Source organism: Leishmania infantum, chromosome 33 (assembly GCF_000002875.2).
Source record: "Leishmania infantum JPCM5 genome chromosome 33".
In the NCBI taxonomy this organism is placed as follows: Eukaryota; Euglenozoa; class Kinetoplastea; order Trypanosomatida; family Trypanosomatidae; genus Leishmania; species Leishmania infantum.
Window position 1 is genome coordinate 145479 of NC_009417.2, and position 25365 is coordinate 170843.

Below are 25365 nucleotides of genomic sequence, written 5' to 3' on the forward strand. Positions count from 1 at the left end.
GGTGCCCTGCCTCCTAACTTCTGCGTCGACACCGCGAAATGGGAGATCAAGCAGAGGAGCCTGGTGATCGAGAGAGACCATGGCGGTAGTCGCGATGATAAAAGGTGTGCACAGAACCGACGCTGTGGCCTCTGTGAGCGCCGGAGGCGGCGGTAAGAGAAGAGGGGGAGAACAGTGGTGGTGTCCTCTCACTTACGCGGTGGCAACCACGCCCTCTGAGGTTGCAGCTTGCTCTCTCTCTCTCGGCGCCGCTAAAAGGGGCTGTGCGCACCCATGAAAACAAAAAGCGCAGAAGCATCCTGTCCACATGTGGCACCACACCTGCTCCTCCTCCCCTCGGTCTGCATGCGGGCCTGCCTCTCAAGCACTGCAGGCACCACAGAGAGGCACTACAGTGCCCGCACATATTGTGTGCGGTTTGTAAAAGGAAAGGATATCAGCACCGCGTGTGGTGGTGCCGCTGCCAAGCAGTGTGCCATCGCATACGGTTGTCGAAGTATTAGTGTTAGCAGATCAAGGTGAGCAGATGAAGCAGTGAAAGAAAACAAGACGGGCGCTACGCGCGAGGCTCAGGCATCGACATGAGCCAGCAGTCCATAACGGCTGGAGGAGAAGGGCCCACTACGGCGAGCGGAACGAAACTGTCGCAATGGCAGACGCGCACGTGCAGGCACAGCATTCTCACACGCCTCCCTCCGTCAATGAATGAGCGAGGTGGCTTTGCTGCACCGTGCGCTCGAGATGGCCTTGCAAGTCCTGAGCCAGCTGCAGGATCGAGAAGGCGGACGACGGCGACTCTGTGGTGTGCACCGATGCCGGCACGAGGCACGTGCGATGCGCAACTTCGGCGTAAAGCCGCTGCCAGTCGGGTGGCCCGCCCCCTTCGCCGTGCACAAAAGCGCCGCCCAAGCCGTGATCCGCGCGCTGTGGAAGCGGGACGTTGCAGTAATCGGGCGCCCACGTGGGCCACGCCTCGGACTCAAGAAGGCGAAACACGCACTCACCGAGGAGCGTCTTGGCTGTGAAGAAGTGCAGCGTCGCGTCGCACAGCCCCACGGCGGCCACGGCGTCGATCAGCGCCGTCACCGCACGGGTCGGAGAGGAGGCTGTTGTAGGGTGCCCTGTCCGTTTCGGAAGGGCTATCGTGAGGCGTGTGCGCCACTCCGTGTGTGCCAAGGTGAGCTTTACCAGAGTCTTCATCATGCTCGCGTCGGCGCCCTCTACACACCGTGCCTTGGCGGCCATGAAATACGTGCTGAGGAGCCGGCTGCACGCCTCCGACAGCGCCGGTGTGTCGTTGGGGGAGCAGCTTGGTGACGTGGCGACAGGGTTGGGTGAAGAGCCATCAGCGGTGGCGTTGTGCACAGGAAGCGTCAGCGCCGCGCCCAGCAACCGCAGCCATGCCTCGCCACGAGAGTGAAGCAGCTCGCAAAAAGCGGGCACGGTGCTGCCCTGCAGCGCAGCCGTCTGCCGGTGCATGTCGTACGCCGGGCGCACGACAACGTCGCAGCGCTCGGCAAACTCGACCAGCTGGCTCTTCTGCATGAGAGACGCTCCCTGTCGTACGCTGCACAGAGCGCTGTGGGTGGCGCAGTACTGCACTGCTTGGCCTCCCTCGCGTCGAATCAAACGACGGGTAGCGCCAGCGAGATTCGTGGACGGTGTCTGCGCTGCTTCTCCCTGCCGCTGTCCCGCTGTGCATGGCGACGTCGCGACACCAGAGCCGAAGGCGCGCTCGCTCGCATGCGAGCCAAACACTGGCGCATCCATCTTTTCCACGTCGCTAGCTTCATCGCGCAGGGCCTCCTGCAGGAGCTTGAGCGTCGGTGCAGGAAGTACCTCGATGCGTTGCAGCACAAGAGTTCGACCGTTTGCGTGCGTAAGGACGCCACCCTGGAGGGTCTCCGGGTAACAGGGTGGTGGCGGAGCAGTCACGGCAGTCCCTGCGCATACGCGACGGTGCCGCGCTCGACGCGCCGCCGGTGATTCCATTGGCGTTACCACTACCGCACAGGCTGCTGATGCTGGCGCGTTCGCTCTCCACGCGGGCGGCGCGGGGACGCGCTGCATGCGGTACGAGGGGAGAAAAAACGGCGGCTTGGCGCGCGCTAGAACCGAGGACGGCACCTCGAGTGTCGCGCCTGGCACCACACGATCGAGCCGCCGCAGAAGTCGCGTCAGCAGGGACTCCGGCACCGCCTCATCCACGGCAAGCACCACCACACCATCGGCCATCTGCGCCGAAACAAGCGCCAGCTGAGAAGCGACGAGGAAATCGAGTGAGGCGCTGAACAAACGCGCTACCCAAGTCGCTCTGTCCCTGTCCTCTGCCTGCCCTGGCGCCTCCATCCCGAGCGCCAGCCGAGCGCCCTCCCAGAACATCAGAGCAGCGCGCGCAGTCGCCTCCTCTTCCGCGACCGTCAATTGCACCGCCGCATTCTCGCAGTGTTCCGAACAGCCGACATCGGCGCCCTCCGCAGCGCTGCGTATGTGATGAGGTGGCGCCGCCACAGGCCCCCGCGCCGCGGAACCTAGTGACGCCATCGTGGCTGACGGAGAAGCACTTGCTGTTTCTTCTACAACCGAGTCCGCACAGTTCCTGCTCAGCCACGAGCAACTGTTGGTTTGTAAAACTCCGGCTGAAAGCTGCACGGGCGCCGCCCAGGTGGCAACGATGTACTCCTCCAACGACGCCTCCGCTACTCCACCGAGGCGAAGCGGTGCCGCTGCCTCTGCCCTTGCGCAGGCACGACGCCTTGCCACCTGCGTGTGCCCACGCACCGCAATGACGCCCCCGATGACGGCCACGGCGCTGCGCTGCAGGGCACCGAGGAGGCTCAAGTCGACCTCCCGACGCCTGGGGGGCTCTTTGCCGCACTTGGAAAACGCGGAACGAGGAAGAGAGGCTGTCAGTGGCAGAAGCAGCACAGTCACCCATGGAGCGGGCAACGCTGCGCTGTGGCCCTCGTAGAAGACCTGGTGCACCACTCCAATCATTTGCACCGTGTGCGAGCACTCCAGGAAGCGATCAGACGGATAGGCGCAGCAGAGGCTGCGCGTGTTCGTGAGCCGTGTGCTGGGCAGTTGCCCAAGCTCCGTGGAGAGAGGCGCGATGGAACTAAGCTGCTCTGTCAAGGAGTCGGCCTCTCCAGAGGGAGGCGCTGATGGAGTCGCTATAGCGGGAGTCACTGGGACCGCGTCGCCGAGGCGCTCGCTGGGTTCACGTGTTCCTGCGCCAGAGGTGATGGCAGTGTACAGGCTAGGTACACGCAGAAGAAGAACCCGCACCTGACACCGCAGCCGTCTGTGCAGAATCTCCGCGCACCAGGGCCACGGCCATGGCAAGCGCCGCACCCGCGCACCAGCACAGGAAGCCTCCACTGCACCCTCGGTGCGCGGCTCCTCGATGAAACCCGTCACGTAGCAGCTCAGCCACGCGGTCACCGCCGCAGAGGCGGAAGCCTCAATGCAGACGCTGGAAGTGAGGAAGAGAGCTTGGCACCCACTCGGCTGGCGCTGAGCCACCTCGAACACGTCCAGCATCAGCACCATCTCCACCGGCGCCCAGCGCAGAGGTGGCTCAGACTCCAACGGCGGCTTTGCATGTGCACTGTGTGGGAGAGGTGGAAAGCCCTCAGGGCGAGACCATAGAGGCACATCGACGAGCGGCGCTTTCGGACCAGCTGAGGAGGAGATAGCGGCCGTGGGCTCATGCAACGCAACATGCGCAGAGACGCGCTCCAGTATGTGAAGTTGCAGGGATGCGTCCGCGTCCACCAGCTTCTGAAAAGACTGCGCAAGATATGTCGACGCGGTCGCCATCCGGTCTAGCAGTCGACGTGGGTGAGGCGGAAAGCCAAGACAAGGCGAGCAGACAGCTGCTCTCCTGCTTGTCTGCGTCACGGAACGACGGCGCCCACACAGCGCAAAGCAGAGAGGGAGGAAGAGGAAAAAGAGAAGTGCAGAATTGTGAGGGCGGTTTGAAGCAGCCGACGCGATGCAGCAGAGCATCGCCCTTTGGTAGAGCGGGAACGTGGCCCGTCCACATCGCTGCCCGAGCGCAGGGCATCACACGCGAGCATGGCGCGCATGCACACACACCACGACGCACAGTTATTTCGTGATCATTCTTCGCTTCCTTTGTTATTCATTTTCCTGAGTTTTTCCCCGTTGTTCAAACCGGCACACGCGCGTGACGCCCGCCGCCGTGCGTGGCACACGGCTCGTAGGCAGCGAAACACATGAGGGCACTCAAAGGTGAGCAGAGGAGAAACAAACAGAGCACGGAGCCACACAGCTCCGGCACGCACAGACGTGCGCGCCTCACAGATCTCTCTTCGCTCTTGGCCTGTGGAGCGTGCGTATGCGCGCGTCAGCTTCCCTCTGCCGGTGCACACCAGGCAAGCGCAGTGAAGCGGCCTTGGCACTTGCCTGAGTAAGCGGGCCGGCGGCGTGCACTCTCCGGCTCTTTCATTCTTCTCCCTGCAGCACCTAGTGATCGCCTCGCTATCCTCTTACCCCATCCCGTACTACGACGTACCAGCGTGCCAGCTGAGCAAGGATGCCCACTGTGCTCGCCACGCCGCCTCAAGGGTAACCTGACGACGACTGCGTGGTGCCCCGTCCTCTCGTGGCTCAGAGCCATGCTCAAGCCGGCCCAGGTCCTCCTCGACGCAGCGTATCACGTGCCTGGTGAGTTGTGCCAGACGGGGGACAAGAGCGCCACGCCCGATCAGCCCGTTCGAGCACGCGGGGGGCGATGCAGGGGACAACGTCGGCGCCCACTCGGTGATGGGGAGAGCAGCCGGGGCATGCACGAAGGATGGCGGGGCCGGGACGACGGCATCGCGCTTCGCGTCTGTCACCGATGCGCTGCCCTGGTCCATGGGCAAGCGCAGCCACGCACGCTGGAAGAGCGCGGGCCACTGCAACAGATAGGGAAGTGCAGCGTCTGCCAGGCTGTCCTCGAGCAGCCCAATTCGCTTCTGCAGCTCAAAGCGGAGAAGACGATGCGCGTCCGCGAGTTGCCGAGACTCCGCTGGCGTAAGCGGTACCTCGTCAGTGAGCAGTTTTTCGTACAACGTATCTGGCACCGCCTGCTCAACATTTTGGCGAAGGGAGGGAAGCAGGTATGACCATGTTGCGACGGCGGTGCGGTGATGACCGCTGCCCGACAACGTTCGGTCATGCATGGCGTGCTGGATGAGTTTGCGAGCCCGCAGCTGACCGGTCTGTGGGTGCGTCGTCTGGGAGGAGTGCGTCAGGCCTCGGAGCACGCCGAACGCGGGGGGCTTGAAGGCGCTGGCGTGTCGCGTGAACAAGTCCCCGCGACCGCCCCCGCTTATGCAGCGGTGCCGGTCACAGAGAGCGCCGCGGCATGCTGCCTTTCTTGCAAATGCAGCGACTCTTGCGCAGTTGGATGTTATGAGAATCATCGTCGGGCTATGCAGTCTCCACGTCTTCGGGCAAGCTCGGTGAGAAGCGGAGCGATCGCCCTGCAGCGTCGCGCTAAAGTTTAAGTGGAAAAAAATGTAAAAGAGCGGGGGTGGTTCGCGGCCACACACGGCAAGTGCGAAGCCCCCGAAGCTGATGGGTGGCGGTGAAGCGCGTCAACACTTGAGTTCCTCCCTCGTTGGCAAGAACGTAACTACAGCGAGAAACAGGAGGAGACGTGAGTGGTGATGTAAAGGTCAGCAGAGGAGGTCGAGGCCGATGTACCGAGAACAGGCACACAGACAGAGGCACGTACCTGAGGCCCCTGCTATCATTGGCGACACACCACCTACTCGCAGGTGGCGGCGGCAGGCGAGTTTGCGGTACAGCTCCTTAACATCCTCCCTCCCTCGCCGAGGGAGCCGAGGAAGCGGCGGCAATACAAAACAAGTGCTTCTTTTATGTCTTGCTTGTAGAGTTATCGCGCTGTGAAGCAGCAGCCAGGAAGGAGGCTGCCACCACACAGCCACAGCCGCATCAAATGCAACCTCATGGTGGCACACACAAAGAACGCACGCAGACACATCAACCTCCCCCTCCCCCTCCTCGCATGACCCGCTTAGGGCGTGGAGTAGGTGTTGCGCGCAAAGTCGTCCTCGCGGCTGCGCTCGAGGCGATACCAGTAGTGGTCCTTCTGCTGCTGCTGGTCACGCGACAGGATGCTCCAGTTGCGCTCGTTGTTGCGAATCTCCCAGTGTGGGGCACGCACTTCCAGTTGGCCGCTGCGCACCAGCATTGTGGTGTTGTTGACACCCTTCATCAACTCCTTCTCGCGCTCAATGACCTTCTCCAAGGACTGACGTTCTGCAGCGTCCGTGGTTGTCGCGAGCAGCCGCTCGGCATCGGCGATGGTGCGTTGCGACAACCGCTGCCGCCGCGTTATTTCCTCTGGCGTAAGCATGTCACCGGCATTCTCGAGCGCCGCCACTTCCTCAGCCTTCATGTCTTGCTGGGTGGTGCTGGCACGGCGAAACCACCGCTCCCACAGCGACGCCTCCTTTAGCTGATACTCGAGGTGATTGTTGACGTTGGGGGACGGCATGCGATTCTTGTGCGTCACCTGAGCTTCGTAGAGTATGGAGCCACCGATGCAGGCGGCTAGGATGGCGGTCGCCCTGTACGGGTGCTCGCGCGTCCACCGCGTGGTGCGGTAGAGCCAGCCGGACACCTCTTTGCCCAAGAATGGGATCGGCACCACCTTCTCGAGCATCTGCAGCGACGTGGCGAGAGAGAGGGGGGAGACAGCGAAGGAATGACAAGCCAACGACACAGATGCGCGCACCCAGGAGAGCAGATAGCGGTGGAGCGAGGGCCGGGGGAATGAGGGTTTATGTGAATGGCCTGAGGATAAGTGCAGGAGCTACCCGCCTTCGTGCCTGCGTGCAAAGTACTCGGAAAACAGAAGAGCGGCTGACCTCGTTTGTTCGTTCGCTTGTGGGGGGGGGGGGTTAGGGATGACCGGGGAAGGCGCGGGGTCTTTGGTCCTGCTATATCGGCCTGCCGGCGTCCCTTGAGTAAACCAGTGAACGCTGCAGTTCTTTCTGTGAGCACGTGCGTACGCGTGTGTGAGGGAGGGGGGAAGGGGTGTATGTGGTTGTGGGTGTGGGTGGGCGTGGGTGTGCGCACTCTCACGGCAGAAGATGGCAAGAGAGAAGAGAAAGGGAGTGAGAAATGGATGGCAGTGGTGGTCACTGCATGCGCACGCGCGAAGCACACACAAGAGAGAGGGAGACTCGGAGGTGCCTTACGGTAGGCTCGTTGGCGATGCGCTGTGACTTCAGGCAGCTCCTCGAGCGACGTGTGCGCATGAGCAGGCGCAGGTATGCCCGAGGAGGGCCCCATTCGACATAGTGGGCGATGAACACTACCATAGAGGCGCGTGTGGTTTAGGCTGCCGCGACCCCTCGCAGCTGTTTTTTTTTGGGGGGAGGGGGGCAGTGTCCTGTGCGACTCCATCCGTGCAGATCTGCCCCGCTGCGTTACCCTTTCGCCTTGTCAACCGCCGGTGATGGGTGGTAGGTTCGCGGGAGCTACGTATCGTCGCATGGCAGACATACCCAAATCGACGCATGCGATGGCGGCAGAAGCCCCTGTACGCACCGATACGACGGCGTAGATCGTTGTGGCACAAGTGTAGGGAGTAGGAGAAGAAGAGGGAAAGAGAGCCGAAGTGGACTGCAATCAAACCACCTCCCTCGACTGAGGCCAGATGGCCTGCTAGTGTACATAGCCGCACAGAGTATTGCAAATGACGAGGGCGAGGGAACGAGGGTGATTTCGTGGTATGTGCGCGTGTGCATATGTGTTTGTGTATGTGCGTGGGGGATGAGGTAAGGCCGCCATCCCTGTCGGGCATCACCACAATGCCACACGAGAGGAGCAGGCGTAAAGAGACGCTAGGCTCGGTCCATTTCCACGGAAGCGTGCAACTCACTGTGGACCCGGTCCCGCCACAAGACTTCTCTTGTCTCGATGCTATGGCGAAACGACACTTCATCCTCGACTAGGTGCACCAGACGCCGGGCGTCCCACATGTTGCGCAGCACTGCCTGCCTTGCGCACCGCTCCTCCAGTGCGATCTCCTGGCGCTTGGCAAAGTGCTGCTGGTCGCAGAGAATGCGCGCACGAGGAGAGGGCGGCGACGGTGTGGCGGCCGAAGCTGCACTCTTGTCCGCGCAAGCGGAATCCTTCACGTCGTTTGTCGTTTCCACCCTTGCATTGCTGCTCGGCGGCGCTTCCTCACCTTCGTGCTCACGTGCCACCAGCTGCAGTTGTTTATCGATGCGCGGGCCGAGGTAACTGAGGAGGGCATCCACGCGCTTCTGAGCACGGTCCTGTTCCTCGATGCGTCTCCGCGCCAGCCTCCGCTCCATCGCCGCCTCCATCTGCGCCAATCGCGAAGGGAAACGCTCACCTCCAGGCGCCTGAAGATCAGCGAGGCGTTGCACCTTCCACGCGTCGAGCTTCTCGCTGAGCTGGGCGAGTTCCTGCTCCACTGTGAGAGCTACCTCCAGCGGTGCGGCAAGCGTGCCCTCCACACTCAGCGCGACTGTTTCTTCCATGTGCACAGCAGCTCCAATACTTGCATCATCACTGCTCCCTCTGCGCGAAGCAGCGTTGACCGTTTGAGGAATAGCCGTCGCGAAGTTTGCCTCTGGTGGGTCTGGAGGTAGGCAGCGGTGGGTTGCAAAGACGGCGTGCAGCACCGGCTCGTCGTGGCCCAGCTCAGACGCCACATAGTTGAAGGTGCGGAGTTGGTGCATGAAGGATACAGAAACAGGGGAGCTAGCGAAGGGCGCACAGTAAAGACGCCACAGCGCGCAGGTGGCTGTGACGCGTTGGCGCACAAGGAGCACACCGTCACCACCAACACAAAGGGGTGGCCGCGCTTGCACTGATGTCGAGGCCGTCAGAGGCGGCTCAAGAGGACGCACGAGCGTGTCGCACTCGCATCTTCCGCCAGCGCCACCCGCGTAACATTCAAAAACGCACACACATAAAGCGTGACAACAGAGAAGCAGCGCAAGCAGGAAGTAGTGAAGGAGGGGTATACGTGAAGAGAGAGGCGGTGGAGGAGGACAGGAGTAACGGTGGCAACGCCACGTACGTCACCCGTCCGGCGGGCTACCTGCCTCCGTTAGCTACGGCATTGACAGCCTCGGCGCGCGTCACTGGTGCCCCGGTACATCGAGCTGGGGAAGGTGGGCATGAATTGAGTGTTGCCTCCCAATTCAGAAGCCGCGCTAGGTATTTGATGTCAAAGCCGCAGCACACGGGCATAAAGGCTTTCGACAACAACAAATTCTCACAACATTCTTCGCTGCGTTGATTGCTCGCAATACTTCGAGCGGCTGTCGCTTGAAAAAGGATGGCAATTTTCATGCTGCCCCCAAGCGGTCGGCTGTGACGCGGAGACCTGTCTACCCGAATAGAGGGAGAGCCCGAAGGCCGCACATAAAAAAAAGTCATGGCATCTCCACACAAACACACCCGAAGACACACGAACGCTCAGCAATGAAAGCAGAGGGCAGCAGCGGATGGTCCTATTCGGGAGACGACGGCAAGCAAGCCCCCGACGCAGTGCCGCAGGAGTCTGCATTCATGTTTGTCCGCACGCAGAAGGGCCTACGCCCATACGCGCGCATGAGCACGCAAGTGCGTCGATGACTGTAAACGCAGGTTTTACTCTGGAACAGCACACTTTTAACGATGCACACGCACACAGCGTGTGGCACAGACTTCTTTCCCAGCGGGTGCCCGCCCTCTGCCGTCCAACACGAGCTCCAGCGCCACCCCACCCCGGCATGCCGCAGGCCCCATCCCGCCCTGCGAAGCAGCGGTGCGCGCACGCGGTACAGCAATGCGTCGGCCCAGTCATCTCAGCACCGCCTCCGCCTCAAGCCCCGACCACCACCACCGCCGCATCGCGCAGGTCGCCTCACAGCCGCTCCCACATCATGCCGGTCGCCACGTGATGCAGCCCCCTCGGAGGGGCCTCGGGCTCCCCACACCAGCGGGCAGTGCGAGGGTCGGGTGGTGGGGTGCGTTCCAGCGACGCGGACACTCTGCCCATCATGTGGATGGCACACGTGTGCCCACGGTCGCAGGTCGCTCAGACGCAACGCCGTCCAGGACCTGCTATCCGACACCAGCAGCGACACATCGCTCTCACCTCGCCCCAGGTCGTAGGCGCCTCACCCTGTCACCACCAGAGGTGGCTCCGCATTTGGCAGGGATAGAGAGCGGCGGGCGGCTTCGCCTCCACCCAGAGAGAGTCGGCGTGTGTACTGGGCCCTGAGCTGCCACGCACCGAGAGGCGTGCCCACACACACACACACACGCACCGTCGCCATGAGGGAGTGAGGAAGGCACGGCAAAGTAGAGAGGAGGAAAAGCCGTGCGCAAGGCTCACACTCGTGGGGGTTGCCAGCACGGAGAGGGGCAGAGTCCACAGGCACGCGGTGTGCGCCATGTGCTCGCCGGTGTTTCCGGGGCCATCCTTGAATGGTCGCGTGTGCACGTGCATGTGTGTGTGTGTGTGTGTGTGCATCTATGTATATGTGTATGTAAATTTGTGTTGCGAAACTGGTCTGCCGTTTGATGGCGGCGACGAGGAAGGAGAGAGGGAGGGAGGCGAGGAGCACGCCGCGCCTCTTCCTCGCCAACGCTTCCCCCGCCATCGCCCGAGCTCACATCAGTCCCACACAGAGGTGGGGGGAGGGGGCACATCGGCTAGTTTTCCTTGTACTTGCTGTACTTCTTGAACTCCTCAACGACCGCCTTGGTGGCGGCCTTGATGTCCACAATCGGCGCAGGATACGATGTGGGATATTCCTCTGCGTTCCCTTGGCCACTCCGTTTCCTCGAGTGGGTAGCGGTCGCCTTGCCTCTAGCCCTCGCACAGTACCCTTCCCAGTGGTGCACGACGCTCGGCGGCACCTTCGCCAGCTCAGGCACCCACTGAAAGATGAATTTGCAGTCCGGGTCGAAGCGCTCCGACTGGCGGAATGCGTTGAAGGTGCGAAAGTACGGCTGCGCGTCCGCACCCTGGCCCGAGGACCACAGCCAGCCACCGTTGTTGTTCGCGGCGTCGTAGTCCACAGCCACCGTCGCAAACCACCGCTCACACTCGCGCCAGTCGATTCCCAGCACCTTGACGGCAAAGTTAGAGATGACTAAGCGGCAACGGTTGTGGCACCAGCCGGTGGCGGTCAGACACCGCACGGCGGCGTCGACAAGCGGTACACCGGTGCGCCCCTCCTTGAACGCCTCGAAGTGCTCTGCCTTCCAGCTCCACTTGAAGTTGTCGTACGACGGTTGGAACGGTGCATTCTGCTTCGGCTGCGTCGCCTTAACGATGTCCTGCTGGCCAATAAAGGAGTTCAGCTGCCCTTGCAAGAGCCGTGGGCGCGTGAAGGCCAGCATCGCATAGAACTCGCGCCACACAAGTTGACGAGTGAACGGGTGCCCAGTGCCGAGCGCCTGCACGCTGGCGTGCCACACCTCCCGCGTCGACACCGTGCCGCACTTCATGTGTGGGCTGAGGTGCGAGGTGCGGTCTCCTGCGATGTCGTCGCGGGCATCTGCGTACTGCTTCAGCCTCTCCACGCACGCTAATCGCTTCAGCCCCTCTGTGCGACCGCCGTGGTCCTGCACCTGCGGCATGTGCGCGTACACAAGCGCTGGATCTACCAAGTGATGCCCCATGCACTTTTTTGGCCGCGAAACCAGCATCGACTGCACCTTGCTCACGTTCACCGGCAGCGGTACCGCCACCCTGCGCGCATGCTCAGCCGTAAACTTGTTGTAGAACGGAGTGAAGACGCTGTACGGCTGCTCAGAGTTCTTGACCACCTCATCCAGAGGACGCAGCGAGTAGTCGTGAGGCCCTGTCACGCACACGATGCCCTGCTTGTCTGCGTAGGCGCGCAGCAGCCGATCGCGCGCGAGGGCAAAGGGGGTGTAGTCCTCGTTGAACCCAAGCACTTTCACCTCATAGCCGCTGTCTCGGATGCGCTGCAAGCAATCCTCGTCGCTGCCGCGTAGGCACACCAGTCCACCGTTGAGCTGCGCCGCGCCGTCCAAGTCTATGAGGGACTCGCAGAAGAACTGGAAAAAGGCGTCGCCAAAGTACGGGTTCCTCTTCTTGTCGCATTGAATCGGGTTGAAGAAGAACGCCGGCAGCACCGGGATGAAACGGCGCGCGGCCTCGTCGCAGAGCGCCTGCAGACCGGTGTTGTCCACCACACGCAAGTCGCGGCGAAAGAGAAACAGCGCCACCTCCTCACGAACCGTGTGCGACCTCTTTTCTGCCGCCGCCGAGCCGGTGGACGAGGAGCGACTGCGGCCACGCTTCATCTTGATGGATGCTCGTGCGGAAGCAGCGGCGAAGGCTGATGGGCGTGCACGACCTGCACCACACTGCGAGATCAGAAGAACGAGAGAGACGTACGTCTTTGCTTCGTGGTGTATGAGAGACGGTCAGGGCTGTCACGCCTTGGATACAGGGTGGGGATTGGGTCGGGGGCAAGCAAGAAGGTAAAGCAGCGCCCCACCGCTGAGTTTTTTTGTTGTGCTATGCAAGCTTCGCGTTCCTTCGTGCGCCGCCCTGCTTCCGGAGACGCATGTACGCGTTTGGCGTATGTATCGGTATGCTTGTGCGTATGGGCATGCGCGCCGGCACGGAAACGAGGACTGTTGAGGAGGAGAAGCAACAGTCAATGAAAGGTGGGAAAGCGGGTGGGGTGGGGGGAGGGGGGCAGCAGACTAGAGGTTGTACAGACAACACGTCTGAAAAGGTATTTGAGGCGGAATGAAGCAGGCAAGCCGTCACTCTCGTAACGCGGTAGCACGCATCCGTCAACCGGGCAACAGGGTGCATGACTGCTCGCGTCTCATATGTCGTCCGTGGAGGACGGCGGCTCGTCGTCGGCTGCACCTCTGCCGCGCTCGACTGCAGATTCAAATCTGCGCACTTTCCGAACTGCCGAGAGGACAGAAATAAGGGCCGCTATATGTCTTCCGCTCTGTGTGAGGTTCGTTGTTTGCTTCGTGTGGATCTTATCCGTTTAAAACGTTCTTGAGCAGAGGCAGGCAGAGGGAAAAGAAGGAAAGGGAAGAGGACGATGTGGCGGCAGCAGCAGCAGCGAGGTAGAAAAGTGCAACACCCGCTTCGCCTCCCTCACAAGCAAACATCACATGTCCAGACAAGGCGGCGCACACACAACTGGAGATATAAGTCCGGCCAACAGTTTGCCGACGCCGCAATATCCGATCCTGCTCCGTTCGCGGCCTTCCCCCTCCCCCTCACAGTCCCTACTCGTTTTGCGCGCTGTTCGCGATGGGGATCTGTGCAGGGCGACTCGCAGCAGCTCAGTGATATCATGCCTGCGTTGCACTCACAAGCAACGATGCAGCAGGCGATGAAGCGGGTACGCATCGGCCCTGCTGCCTTCGGCAGCCACCGGCGGGCCCTCTTCACCACGATGAGCGTGACGGGCTGCGACATTACAGCCCTCAGCTGCCGCGTGCACCTCCCCGCAGAACACGGCCACCAGCACACGCAGGCCCGCAAGAGGAGTGGCTGGTGCGCGCGTCACCGTCGAAGCAATCGGTGTCGGCTCTCTGCCGCCGTGGCTAGTGGAGGGTGTGGTAGGAGTGCGCAGTAGAAGCCGTTGCAGCAGCTCCACAAAGCTGCCAGAGGCCCCGGGGAAGTGTTTGGGCACTCGAACAATACTGGGCGACGACTTCACGCGTAGTAGCGGTGCTGCTTCGTCACCCCTGCTCGCGCACGCTGAGGTGTCTTGTCCTTGTGCAAGCACCCTTGTAACTTCATCTGTCCAAGCCTGCATATCGGCCCCGCACTGGGGAGGCAGCAACAGAACACCCAGTGTTTCGCTGTACTCCTCCATCACAATACCCTTGCGTTGCTGTAAAACGCGTAGCTCCGGCGCGCCACGGGCACCTTCGCCGCCGGCGGCTGACGCGAAGCGGGCGCGACGCGCATTTCGAGAGCTGCGCAAGCGCACCGGCGCTGTCATGAGCTCCAGCTCTTGCACCTCCACAAGCGCGCCAAACAGCGGGAACAAGCGGGCGAGAGAGAGAGGCAGCACACCCGCTCCTTCGCTGCGCGCCGCCAACGCCGATGCCGGCACTGTGGCGCCCATACACTCGAGGCGAAGCTGAGAAACGGTGCCCAGCCTCTCTGCGACGATGCGGGCCGCCAGTGCCCACATGCTCGCCACGGAGAAGCTGAGAACGCAACGAATAGCCTGCTTGCGCTGGCGGCGACTCGTGCGCGAGGATCTAGTGCGGTCGGCAGCCGATTGTGCCGTCGCTACCGGCAGCTGGACGGTTTCAGGCGTCGCAGCTGCAGCTTTCGAGTCTGCCATGACGTCGCCCCGCTTACTAGACATCTGGGTGCTGCCATGCGCGTCGTTGACGCTGCGGCGAGCGGCGCGGAGACGACGGAGGGCACAACGCTTCTCTGTGGTGTCATTCAATGCAAACACCGACAACGGCGGGGTGGAACGTCCGAGTGGCTCCGGCGTTGGCTTTGACGCAGCCTTCGACGCACGTGCCGCTGTTGCAGCCCCTTCCTCATTTTCGCCTCTTCCACTATCATCACCAGTGTGCCCCGCGTGCCTGGCTCGTGCGAAACTACCGCAATCACCAGCCCCCGCCTTGTCGCCGGAGAGAGTTGTGTACCAGTAGCGCCTCAACGCTGAGGCCCGCGAGATCCCACGCGCGAGCCGCAGAATCTTTCGCGTCGTACACCGCCGTCGCCAGAAATCTCTCCGGGTTCGAGAAACCGTGGTGGAAGTAATCATCTGCAAGGGGAGCCCCTGCGGAGGCAGCCGTTTCTCCTCCGTCCGTACACGTTTGTGTGCACTCTTCTCGCCTTCGCTACCGGCGCCTGCGGCGGCACTGTGCAGTACGGACGCGGTGTCAGAGCGGCTGCGTTTGCGCTCCTCATCCTCCTGCTGCCGCTTAGCACGCAGCTCTTGGTAGCGTGACGTGAGAGTTGCAGAAACCGCCACTTCGCGTGCCCGCTGAATCTCTCTAGCCGCCGGTACCGCTGGGAGTTGCGTGTGCGTCTGGAGCACCGTTACGGCACAGGCTGACGCATTTCTTGATTGGTTAGAGGTCTTGCGGGGGCTCGAGGACGCAGTCCTTGGCCGCGCCGGCGGCTCTGAGGGCCTGTGGGATGCGTCAAGCTCCGACCCCTTCCTCCTTGCCTTCGCCTTCTCGCGTGCGGCAGACTCTGCCTTGTGGGCCTGCACCCCCAGCATGAGCGGATTCACTCCTCGCTCCACAGCCTCCACCATCTTCGACGGCGGCAATGCTGAAGACGTCGATCCATGGCGCCGGCGGACGACTTTCGCCAGTGTCGCGTGCTCTGGTGCGGCGACAAAGCCGTGGTGGCGCTCGAGGAGGTTGTCCAAGACAGAACCGGCATCCATGATCAAGTTGTTGGTGTGCGCGTGTGCTTGCGCGCACAAGTCTTCAATTGCTTTGGTGGGACGCAGCTGGCCTACAGCTGTCCTTCCCGTCTTCGCTTCCGCGCCTACTCGGCAAAAGCGGCTGCTCCGGTCGCGGGTGGCCAACGCGGTGCGGGCAAGCGTTCCTCGGCAAAGCCGCAGCAGTAACTGGATGCTGAAAAAAGAAGCAGGCAGATTCAAATGACGGTAAAGACGTGTGCGAGTACGCAGAGCACAAGAAAGGGCGGAGAGCGGCATATGGGACATGCGGGGCGTATGAGCCTAGAAGAGTGGCAGTGAGCCGCGCGGTGGCATGTGTGACGTCAGCTCGTGAGATCCCCCGAATGCGCAGCGACATGCCCTCTGGCGGCCTTTGCCGTCAAAGTAGAAAAGCACACGTTTGGCGTGCAAACAAAAGTGTGTGTGTGTGTGTGTGTGTGTGTGTGTGAAGCTATTGCCGTGTAGTGGGCACAGTGCACAACAGACGCTGGCGAACTCCAGATAAATCGATCACGTCGGCGGTGGAGAACGGAAACCACCTTGTCGACACGCATTCTGCTCCTCATCCGCTGCGTCTGCGCCTCTGCGCTAAACCTGCGCAGGAGCCTCCTCGGCGTGCAACGGGCTTTCACCGTCGAGGGAGGGAGAGGGGTCTCCGGAACGTCATGGGTTCTTTACACAAACGGCAGGTGCACGGGCATGTGCGTACGTATGCGCGCATGCTTAAGCGTTGCCTCACACCCTGCACGTGTGGAAGCCACTCCGCGGCCCACGTCACGCGTACCACTGTATGAGTTGTACCGGCGAGCACGACAGCGGATCGTAAAGCAGCGTCTCGAGCTCCCGCATGGCACGTCCTTGCCCAAGGTCAAACACGCGCTGATGGCGACTGTGGGCTCGCTTTCGCGGCAGCTCGTCTCGCTGGAGCAATGCGCTGCGGCGAAGAAGATCATCCGCTACCTCAGGAGGGGCGAGCAGGTAGGTGAGTGCGTCAGAAGCAGAAGCGGTGTCACCGACCAGAGAGGCGGCAGTCCAGTGGACGCCGTGCGCCGCCACGGGTAGCGCATGTTCTTCCTCGTTGTCGAGAGCGGCAAGAATGGGGCCACCGCCAGTCCCGCTCGTCGTTGGCGGAAAGCAGCACCACACAGGTGCCACCATGCACCCGAATCGCTGTGCGAAGAAGGCAGATGATGTCACAACGCCGATACGTGCCACACCCGGTATGCACAACGCGCCGCGTCCTCTGCGCTGCAACCACCGGTACTGCAGCAGGACCGTCCCCACGCTGCAGTGCAGGGTGGGGAGCTTGTGATCTGTGTGTGCCGCCCGCACAAAGACACGACACGCCGCATTCGAGACATTCCCATAGTATTTCAGTATGTGCAGGTACGAGGGAAGTCGCGCACACACCGGCGCCGCAGCGGCAGACGTGCCGTCCGTTGGCGTGCGACTGCGTTTTGTGCCATGCCGCACAACCCGGCCCTTTTTTGGTGTGGGTCGGCTTCGCTGCTGCCGCCGCTGCTGCGCCGCTGCTGAAGGGCGGGACAGCCCGTAGTCCAGAGGGTAGGCAGGACGGCCTAGCAAGTGAAGGAGGGTGACGCGATCCTGGAAGCCAAGCGCACGGCACCGCCCGCGTGCGGCGGCACCGCTAAGCGTTGTTTCAGTCCGCGGTGGAGCCATGAGAAGAAACCCGAAGAAGCGCCGAGCCAGCTGGAAGTGAGCGCGACGCGCCTGCCACGACAGTAGGCACCTACGTCGAGGCGAAGGGGTGGCCACGGCACGCTCCACGCCTAGGGATGCGGCAGACCTAGCGGCGGCGTCACGGATGCGGGTGCACGCGGCACGTCTCCTGCTCTCAGGAACGCGGTAGAGAAGCGCAAGGCGCCACGCGTACGGGGCCGCCCTTCCTTCCCCGGACCCGTTGCGGTGCGAATCTGACAGAAACGGAGAGGAGAAGCTGGGAAAGGCCACGAGGGAGAGGCGCGACGAAGCCCGCTGAGGGCCATGCGCAGCAGTCCTTGGCCCTGCAACCGTCGCACCGATTCTTGGCGCGTTTTTTCGGGGTTGAGACGCGGACGATTTTCCCCGGCGAGCGCGGGGGTTACAGCGGGGGCGAAATGAACGCAACTGCAGCCGCCGGTAGACACGGGCGCAGCGCTGGAGAGCACCCTGGAGCGTTGAGAGCGCCTCCGGCTCCGACTGGGAAGAGGGTGCGCAGGGGTCGCAACGCCAGTACTCAAATGCAGAGGCGCGTGCCGAGCTCAGCGTGCACGGGTTCCAGGATGAGACAAGCTGAATTCGCAATTGTGTCATAGCGCGGCTAGTGAAGTGCACCGGGCCTTCACTGAAGAGAAGCACCTCCATGGAAGCGACTGCGGCTCTGGCGCGAAGTGAAGCAACCAGCACCACTGGCACCACACGCGTGTGACGAGAGAGAGTGCTGACAGAGTCGCGGCGCTGGTCGGCTGCCTTCAAGGCGGCATTCTCAAGGCATGCAGCACCTGCACACCACATGTGTCCATGCACGACGGTTGCACAAGTTCGTCGTGTGCGCTGATGGCGCGCCGTCGGAGAAAGCGCAAAGACCACCCCCGAAGGTGCGGCACCCACGCCCTCCACATCAGGATGCAGTCCGAGTACTGCAAGAAGGCTGGTCAGCGCAGATGAGACAGCAGACGCAGCTTCATGCGGTAAATTAGGTGAAGTGCATACTCCACCACTGAGTGGCCACTTCTTCCGCGGCGTCAGCACGTACACGCAGTGATGTGAAAGGTCCGCCAGCATAGTTGCGGCTGGGGCAGACGCAGTCAGCGATGCATGCGAGTGTGATGGGTGGGCATTCCCTGCAGTGGGGCTGCAGAAGAGCCGCCAGCGATGGTGCACCGCGAGCGCGGTCGCCCAACGCTGCAAAAATCGATGATCCTTTCGCGCGGGCTCACACGGTATGGCGACCCGAGTCACGCATGATGCACAGAGGCGCAGACGCCTTGCCCGTCGCGTTTCACATGGCGCGGTGGAGCTGAGCGCTGCATCACCGCCATGGTGCGAGGGGATCGATGATGTCGCTGTCGTCAGCGATACGTGCGTGACGCCGGGTTGGACGGCAAGAAAAACAATACGGTAGTGGAAGCGCTTCACCAGCCGCGAGTGCGATGGAAGCCACTGGGTCACCACCTTGCGGGCAGCCTTGATGAGAGGCGGGCGTGCTTTGCGCGCCGGAGTTGAGGCCTTGGGCGGGTGTCTTCGACTCCTGCAGCAGCGGCAGAGCCCAATCGGCCGCCCGTACTCGAGTGCTAGCTGCCGAGCGAGGTGCCGCCGTCGAGCCACCGGCCGCCGGCGGTGCCACAGCCGACGCCGACGACGCAGCCAGAGGGCCCACTGCGCGTGTGACAAGAGGCGTTGACGGGTTCGCTTGATGCGCAGTCGGCGTAGCTGGGCTTGCTGCTGGGGAGTGAGGGCGGCACTTTTCTTAGCGGCGCGCCGCGAGACGTCGTCGGCAGAGCTGCAATGCGATCCCAGCTCCGTCATCCAGAGGTAGGTGCGGTCGCGAATCTCCTGCGCGGAGAAGCCCATGGCTCCTAGCGGGGCACCGCTACGGCTGCCGCTCGTGGCTAAATGTGGAAGGTCACCGGCAAGGTCGTCGGCATCGCTCTTGGCCATCTTTTTCGTTTTGCGTGCCATCCGCTGCTCTCGTTCTGCCCGTGCCTTGATCTCTTGAAGGACGCGTGACACCGGCACATTCGCGGAGGCAGGGCGGCGGTACGCGGGTGTCACCGCGGCCACGCGTATCATAGGAGGAGAAGAGGTGACGGCTTCTGCCTCACTCGTAGCGGTGTGTGTCGCCGATGAAACGGAGGCCGACGTCGGACGCGGCTTGCGTTCTGCGGATGTCGGCCGACGAAACACAAGGGCCGTAAAGGCGGCAACATCCGCCTGGCGCTCGTGGAACAGAGCCGCAGCATCCATGTCGTATTGGCGTGCAAGAATGTGGCAGACTTCATGGCCAGAGCGGTGCATAAGTCGCGCACCGAGAGGACGAGGGAGAAGAAGAGGAAGAGGAAGAGGGTTGAGGAAAGGGGATACGATGGGAAGGGCGCGGGTAGGCGAATTCCTTTTTAGGCCACCTCACACGTTTCGCACGGATGTCGCCGTGCTTGGAGGCGGCCGCAGCGACGACGGTGACGTGTTGAGCGGAGGGAAGAAAAGAAAGGCAGCAACGGAGGATCAGAAAAGGGGAAGAAGAGCAAGGCACTCGCTCCCTTTCCTACGTCGCTTGGCCTTTTTGTGTGTCGTCCGCACCCACATCCACGCCGCGCATCGTCATGGGCGAAGACACATGTGTGGAGTATGCTAGAGGGATCAGAAAATGTGGGCAAAGAAGTGGTGGGGCAACACAACACATACACGTCAGCGTGTGTGTGCAAGCGCAAACATCACAAGAACCTCAGCAGCGTCACTTCCCCCTTTCCTCCTCAAAAGTCCTCAACATCACGTTGGTGTGCACTCGGCCGCAGCGTTGCGCCAATACATCGTGACAGGAGGCGGTCCATAGTGCTGCCACTCCTCCAGAAGGGCAGCCATCTCGGCAGCACGCGGGATCCCCAAGTGCTTGCCAGAGGATGTCACGATGAACACTGGCAGCAAGCGCTTCAGCTTTTCGTGGAAATGAGCTACCACCTCGCGCAGCAATACTGCTTCAAGCTGCCGTTCGACTGCGGTCCCCTGCGGCGCAGCAGTCTCAGCGGAGGGTCGGGGGGTCTTCAATGCAAGCTGTGCCAGCGCCGAAGCGCGATACTGTACGCATGTGTACTCGTAGCAGCGCAGCAGTCCGTCCTCGCCGATGGACTCCAGCTTGTCCGCGTCGCTCACGTAATCTCGGACCGCCACCCAGCTGCTGCTTTTCGTCGCTGCCTCCACGCCCTCGCTCAGCGCGGGCACAAACCAGCGCATGCCCCGCTTCACCTCCTTCGAGTACGAGATGGCATCCAGTGAGGTAAGCAGGAGCTGCGCCACCTGCTGCACCACCTGCTGCGCACTTCCTTCGGTCTCGCCGGCGTTGGCACGCGGCAGAGGGACACAAAAAAGACGTGGGTCCGTGCTCTCTGCGTGGGCCACCAGCGCTGCCGCCTCGGCAGCAGCGAAGGACTTCACTCGGTGCAGGAGAGCGCCAGCGACGTCGTACTTGTGGTCTGCCACGTCGTGTAGCATGCCCACTAGTATAATACGGTACAGCATACCGGCTTTTTCCGCGGGCGCCACAGTCGCGGAGGTGTCCATGAGGTACAGCAGGATCGCCTGCTCCGTCACCTTGCGCATATGGCCAAGGCCGTGCGAAGCATCACGGCCAGCGCAGGCAGAGGCAACAAAAGACGTGCAGCGGTCCCACAGCTCGTAATGCAACGCCTCCATGGGTGTGAGGGATGTGTGTGGGGGGGGAGGGGGGGTATGAGGGAAGAAAGGGGAAGAGGGCGGAGGTGGGCCCGCAGTGGGGTGCGGAGAGAGGGACGAGTGCAATCACTCCTGCGCCGTGGACGGCGTCCCTGTTCCTTGTCCGTGTCGCTTCCTAAAGCACCCACAATGTGTGGCGCCGACGTAGTCGCGGCGTGTCTGACTTTCCGCCGCCAACGCACGAGGGGAACAGCGCGACGCGGATGAGCGAATAACGCGCACAGAGCCCAAACATCGCAGAAGAAAAGGAGGGAAAAGGGGAAGGAAAGGAGGAGGGAGAGGGACGGTGTGGGGCAGAGTGGGAGCACGAAGTGCATCCCCTGAGCAACGCACCGCGAGAGAGGCAGGAGCAGAAGGCTGCACGATTATGTTTGCCGCGCGCGCTCCATCACACGGCCTCAGCTGAACGTGCCGAATGCCACCCGACATGCAGACAACGAGGAGCTCACGCGTGTGGTGGGGTCGGCCAGTGCCGCCGCTCCCACCCCCTCCTCTCCCTCCCAGATATGTACATCCCTGATGGCAAGAAAAGGTCAAAGACGGACAGTGCCGCCACGTGTGTGTGATCCTCTTTTGGGCGCCTCTGTGCCGCTGCGCTCCCTCCCGTCAGCACAGCGGAAGAAGGAGACATGCGCCCATGGGCACATGCATTGGTTATTTGGTGACCGACAGCACGCCAACCACCCTGCGAGTGGCTGTGCTACGCGTCCTCGGCACCGTCCTCCATGCAGGACAGCAGCTCCATGTGCTCCGCCGTCGTCACGCCGCAAGCCTCCAATTCCACCGAGTACCGTGCCAGAAAAGACATCAAGGCGCCGGCCTCACCAGCGCGCGACAGCAACTCTGCTCTCCACCGCAGAAGCTGGACGTAGTGCTCCTGAAAGCAGCGCACCACGCAACGGTGCACAAGCGGGTCCACAACAAAAGGCAGCTGCATCAGTGCGGCTTGCTCGCGCACGGCACCGCAGCACTCCGCGTGCCGCGTGCCGTGCGCCAAATCCTCAGCGGCGTTTACCGCTCGCACATGTCGACCACGACTGAAGACGAGGTACATGCGCAGCCCGGTCAAGAGGGGGTGGTTGGTCGGCATGAGCATCTCCAGCTCTTCCAGGGTGCTTGCGCAGAGATGGATGAGCTCGGCGCTCACAGTGGAGCCGAGGCCTCTCGCCACCGTTGAGTAGGCGAACGCCTCCAAGCGAAGCCGCAGTCGCAGAAAGTGCGTAGGCAGAAGAGTCCGGGCGACGCACGCGTCGAGGTCGACGAGGTGTCGCACCGCTTCCACCACCGGATCACGCGCGTTCTCTGTGGCTTCGCCTTCGCCCTCACCCTTGGCCAACCGCACTACGACGTCATCCAGCTGACGCTGCAACTGAGCGGCAGCTGAGCTCCTCTCTTCGGTGACGCCGTGTACCTCACAAGTCCTTCGCCGATGTGGGCAATTCTCCTCATGCCGGAACACGGTGGTCCTTTTCGACGCACCAGCCGCTGCGAGCATACTGGTGAGAGCCTCAGGTTCCCCCTGGATGTCTGGCTCATAGATAAGCTGTCCGCACTCGCCGCACACATGCCCACGTAGCAACGCGGCCTTCTGGGTGCACAAGAGGCAGCGGCACTGAAATCCAAGCGTCTCCGACAGCTCCTTTTGCGACACCGTCAGAGCTGTAGTGGCAGGCACGTACGACACCGTGATCTCCTCTCCGCTCTCGATGGTCCGCAGTGCAACGAGTGACGCGACAACACCGTCGTCGCCGCTTCTGCATAGATGCGTGGGTGTCCTGTCCAGCACGAGAATCGCGTTGGGGACGCACGCGTGGTTGAGGTGGCGCAAGAACGGGAAAAGTGCCTTCACAGACACATCGTTCGCGCTCAGAGAAGCGCATGCAGCCACGCCACAGTCACCATCACCTCTCTTCAGCCCTGCATTGACGCATCCGTGCTGCCCATTGCACGGCTTGTGCCGCCACGATCGGGGTGGCGGTTCAATGCGAAATTCATCAACGCCTCGCACGTCGAGAAGCAGCTGAGGCACGGATGGAAGAGATGCATGCACCGCGCCTCCGCGCCAGCTCCGCGCTCTGCGTAGCGGCGCGCCGGCAGTGATGTTTGTGTCGCACGGGCTTTTTTGTTCTGCGGCCTCCGCCGGAGGCTTTGTGGCCTTGCTGGCCTGCATCTGCTGCACGCACGAGGCAGACTGAAAGGCAAAAGCATCGCGCATCACCCGTTCGACCCACTGGTGCAGGCCGCTGCGCAGTAGATCCGGGAAGCGGGCCAGCAGACTAAGAAGCTGCGCTGCCGCGCTGCGATCGCCATTTTCTGTGATGAACGGCGCTGCGTCCTTACGATGACGTGTCCAAGCGATCGGCTCATTCGCTGCTTCCTCCGCCACAGGCGCGGTCGCCGCACTGCTGTGGCAACGTCGCACACCTTCCCTCCAGATCGGCGTGCTGTCCTGAATGTGCTCTTCGGTGTTGGCGACGGCGCTCGTCGTCTCGGAGCCGCCTCGGCAAAATATGCGTACCTCCGTGCCGGCCACCGTGGCAAGTGCCGCCTCTCGGGCGAGCAGCTCTCCCTCTCCGAGAGTGCCGATGGCCACCAGGCCACACCCAGCGACGCTGCGGGACGGATCGATGCTGAGCTCTAGATGCGGGTGCAGATAAAACTGCGCGCGCGAGGAGGACAACGGCGATGCGCCAAGAAGCGCAAGCAGGAGGGTGCGAATACGATGGAGGCTGGTCTGGTCAGTAGGCACGGAGGCAATGTGCGATGCGGTGATGCGGGCCACCTGCTGAGCACCGAGAATTTCGTGCACCGCACCAAGAGCAGCCACTGCCGCTGCGATTTCTGTGTCTGCTCCCGCTGTGGGCTCGGCCGCTGCTGTTAGGGTCCGCAGAAGTGTAATCGATGCGAGCTCGACGCTCGCCTCTGCGTACATGCGAAGAAGCGCACTGATGTGCCCACCGGTGAGGTGGACAGAGGAGCTGGCCTTGAGCGGAATGCGAGACTTGACATCACGCCACGTGTCGCTCAACGCGGCCATGACGCTTCGCTCGGTGCCACCACAGGCATCCGCAGCAGCGCCTGGCAAACTCGGCGCAGCGCAGAGGTGCGAGAGCACAACATCAATTAGCGCCCCTCTGTCATCGTCATCGCTGAGTACGTCACAATCTAATTCCAGCACTGCGGTCAACGCTGAGCGAGTGAGCTGTGGTGGAGGGGCGGGGAGCAGCGTAGAGACACGGCAGTCCGCCAGCGCCACCGTGCTGCAGTGAAGGCGGCGCCAGCTCTCCTCGCGGGCATCGTCATCGGCCTCCTCGTTGAACGGCGTCAACGGGTGAGATGGGCCGCGCCCGAGTGGTGCGCTTGGAATCTGCCGCAGAATGGCTAACAGATCGCCGTCCGAAGGAATCGCCACACGCTCGGCAACCCATCGGCACACAAGAAGCGCAAGACAGCAGCACAGGAAAGACGCTTCGGATGCGTGCACACACAAGCTCTCCCCGTCACCAAATCGGGCGCCTTCTCGGAACAATGAAGTGGTGGATGGCGGCGCCGGTGGGGTGCGCAAGCCGCTGCCCACCGCAGAAAGCAAACGTAGCAACGACGACAACATCGCCGACGATGGTAGCGGTGGCTCCCCCGCAGGGAGAATCGTCGCGCTAGGTGAGGCGACATCCCAGTCCCACGTGGCGCGGCGGTCCGCATGAGCAGTGTTCATGTAGGCTGGTTTGGTGATGCTATGTCACCGGCATCCCTCATGTTTGTTGGTCAGCCAAATAAGTACCGGAGGGCTGCTTCCTTGGGCTTGTCGGCCGCGGCGACAGAACGAGAGAGTGAGAGGAGAGGCGGGGGTGGTGGTAGGGCGACAAGCAAGGAGAAGCGTGCTCAAGAGGTACGGGAACACAAGCGCCGTCACATCCGTGTCACCACGGATGTGACCAACAAGCAAGACGAAAAGAGGCTTCCGTCTTCTGGTTCTTTGGCGTGTCGGATTCATCGGAAAGGGCGGCAAAGGAGAAAACAGCAGAGAGACGCAGAGAGGTGGGGGGAGGTGAGGAGAGGAGGGAGGAGAAACAGCCGTCCAAGCGAGAGCACGGTTGGGAGAACACAGCGCCCTCGTCACCCCTTCCAGGGAGCAAAACAAAAAAAAGGCATGCGAGCAGACTTGCCCTCAGCGCTCCGTGCCTCACGTATGATGTGCGCGCCGCCTGACCTGCTGCATTTCTTGTCGTTGCAGTGCTGCGTCCGTATAAGATCCCTGTCCGGGTGTTTCACGTGTGACAGCAGATGTATAAGCATTTTCTGGCTTGATGTAGCATGCATCGCTGTGTCACTACACGAGAGGTTGCACATTTCGTCCGGGGGAAAGGGGGGAAGGAAGGGTTGCACTGTTTTCAGTGCATCATCCAGCGCACAGGCGACTGGGGATAAAGGGAGGGAAGACGAA

General features: G+C 62.1%; 9 protein-coding genes across 9 annotated transcripts; all 9 read right to left on the bottom strand.

Annotated features, from left to right (window-relative positions):
* Nucleotides 1-681: 681 nt before the first annotated feature.
* On the bottom strand, nt 682-3822 carry LINJ_33_0440 (conserved hypothetical protein; the record flags this gene model as incomplete). The annotated part of the gene is made up of 1 exon (XM_001468089.1): nt 682-3822. The coding sequence occupies one exon, from the start codon at nt 3820-3822 to the stop codon at nt 682-684; it is 3141 nt and encodes a 1046-aa protein (XP_001468126.1).
* A 707-nt stretch (nt 3823-4529) lies between these two features.
* LINJ_33_0450 (conserved hypothetical protein) lies at nt 4530-5192 on the bottom strand (the record flags this gene model as incomplete). Its single annotated transcript, XM_003392684.1, has 1 exon — nt 4530-5192. One exon carries the CDS (start codon nt 5190-5192, stop codon nt 4530-4532), a length of 663 nt encoding a protein of 220 aa, XP_003392732.1.
* An 860-nt stretch (nt 5193-6052) lies between these two features.
* LINJ_33_0460 (conserved hypothetical protein) lies at nt 6053-6703 on the bottom strand (the record flags this gene model as incomplete). Its single annotated transcript, XM_001468090.1, has 1 exon — nt 6053-6703. The coding sequence occupies one exon, from the start codon at nt 6701-6703 to the stop codon at nt 6053-6055; it is 651 nt and encodes a 216-aa protein (XP_001468127.1).
* Nucleotides 6704-7889: 1186 nt separating this feature from the next.
* LINJ_33_0470 (conserved hypothetical protein) lies at nt 7890-8756 on the bottom strand (the record flags this gene model as incomplete). Its single annotated transcript, XM_001468091.1, has 1 exon — nt 7890-8756. One exon carries the CDS (start codon nt 8754-8756, stop codon nt 7890-7892), a length of 867 nt encoding a protein of 288 aa, XP_001468128.1.
* Nucleotides 8757-10725: 1969 nt separating this feature from the next.
* Nucleotides 10726-12351, bottom strand: LINJ_33_0480 (putative DNA repair enzyme; the record flags this gene model as incomplete). Its single annotated transcript, XM_001468092.1, has 1 exon — nt 10726-12351. One exon carries the CDS (start codon nt 12349-12351, stop codon nt 10726-10728), a length of 1626 nt encoding a protein of 541 aa, XP_001468129.1.
* Nucleotides 12352-13391: 1040 nt separating this feature from the next.
* Nucleotides 13392-15740, bottom strand: LINJ_33_0490 (conserved hypothetical protein; the record flags this gene model as incomplete). Its single annotated transcript, XM_001468093.1, has 1 exon — nt 13392-15740. The coding sequence occupies one exon, from the start codon at nt 15738-15740 to the stop codon at nt 13392-13394; it is 2349 nt and encodes a 782-aa protein (XP_001468130.1).
* Nucleotides 15741-16247: 507 nt separating this feature from the next.
* LINJ_33_0500 (conserved hypothetical protein) lies at nt 16248-19490 on the bottom strand (the record flags this gene model as incomplete). The annotated part of the gene is made up of 1 exon (XM_001468094.1): nt 16248-19490. The coding sequence occupies one exon, from the start codon at nt 19488-19490 to the stop codon at nt 16248-16250; it is 3243 nt and encodes a 1080-aa protein (XP_001468131.1).
* A 471-nt stretch (nt 19491-19961) lies between these two features.
* Nucleotides 19962-20882, bottom strand: LINJ_33_0510 (conserved hypothetical protein; the record flags this gene model as incomplete). The annotated part of the gene is made up of 1 exon (XM_001468095.1): nt 19962-20882. The coding sequence occupies one exon, from the start codon at nt 20880-20882 to the stop codon at nt 19962-19964; it is 921 nt and encodes a 306-aa protein (XP_001468132.1).
* Nucleotides 20883-21621: 739 nt separating this feature from the next.
* On the bottom strand, nt 21622-24636 carry LINJ_33_0520 (conserved hypothetical protein; the record flags this gene model as incomplete). Its single annotated transcript, XM_001468096.1, has 1 exon — nt 21622-24636. The coding sequence occupies one exon, from the start codon at nt 24634-24636 to the stop codon at nt 21622-21624; it is 3015 nt and encodes a 1004-aa protein (XP_001468133.1).
* Between the last annotated feature and the right edge of the window lie 729 nt (nt 24637-25365).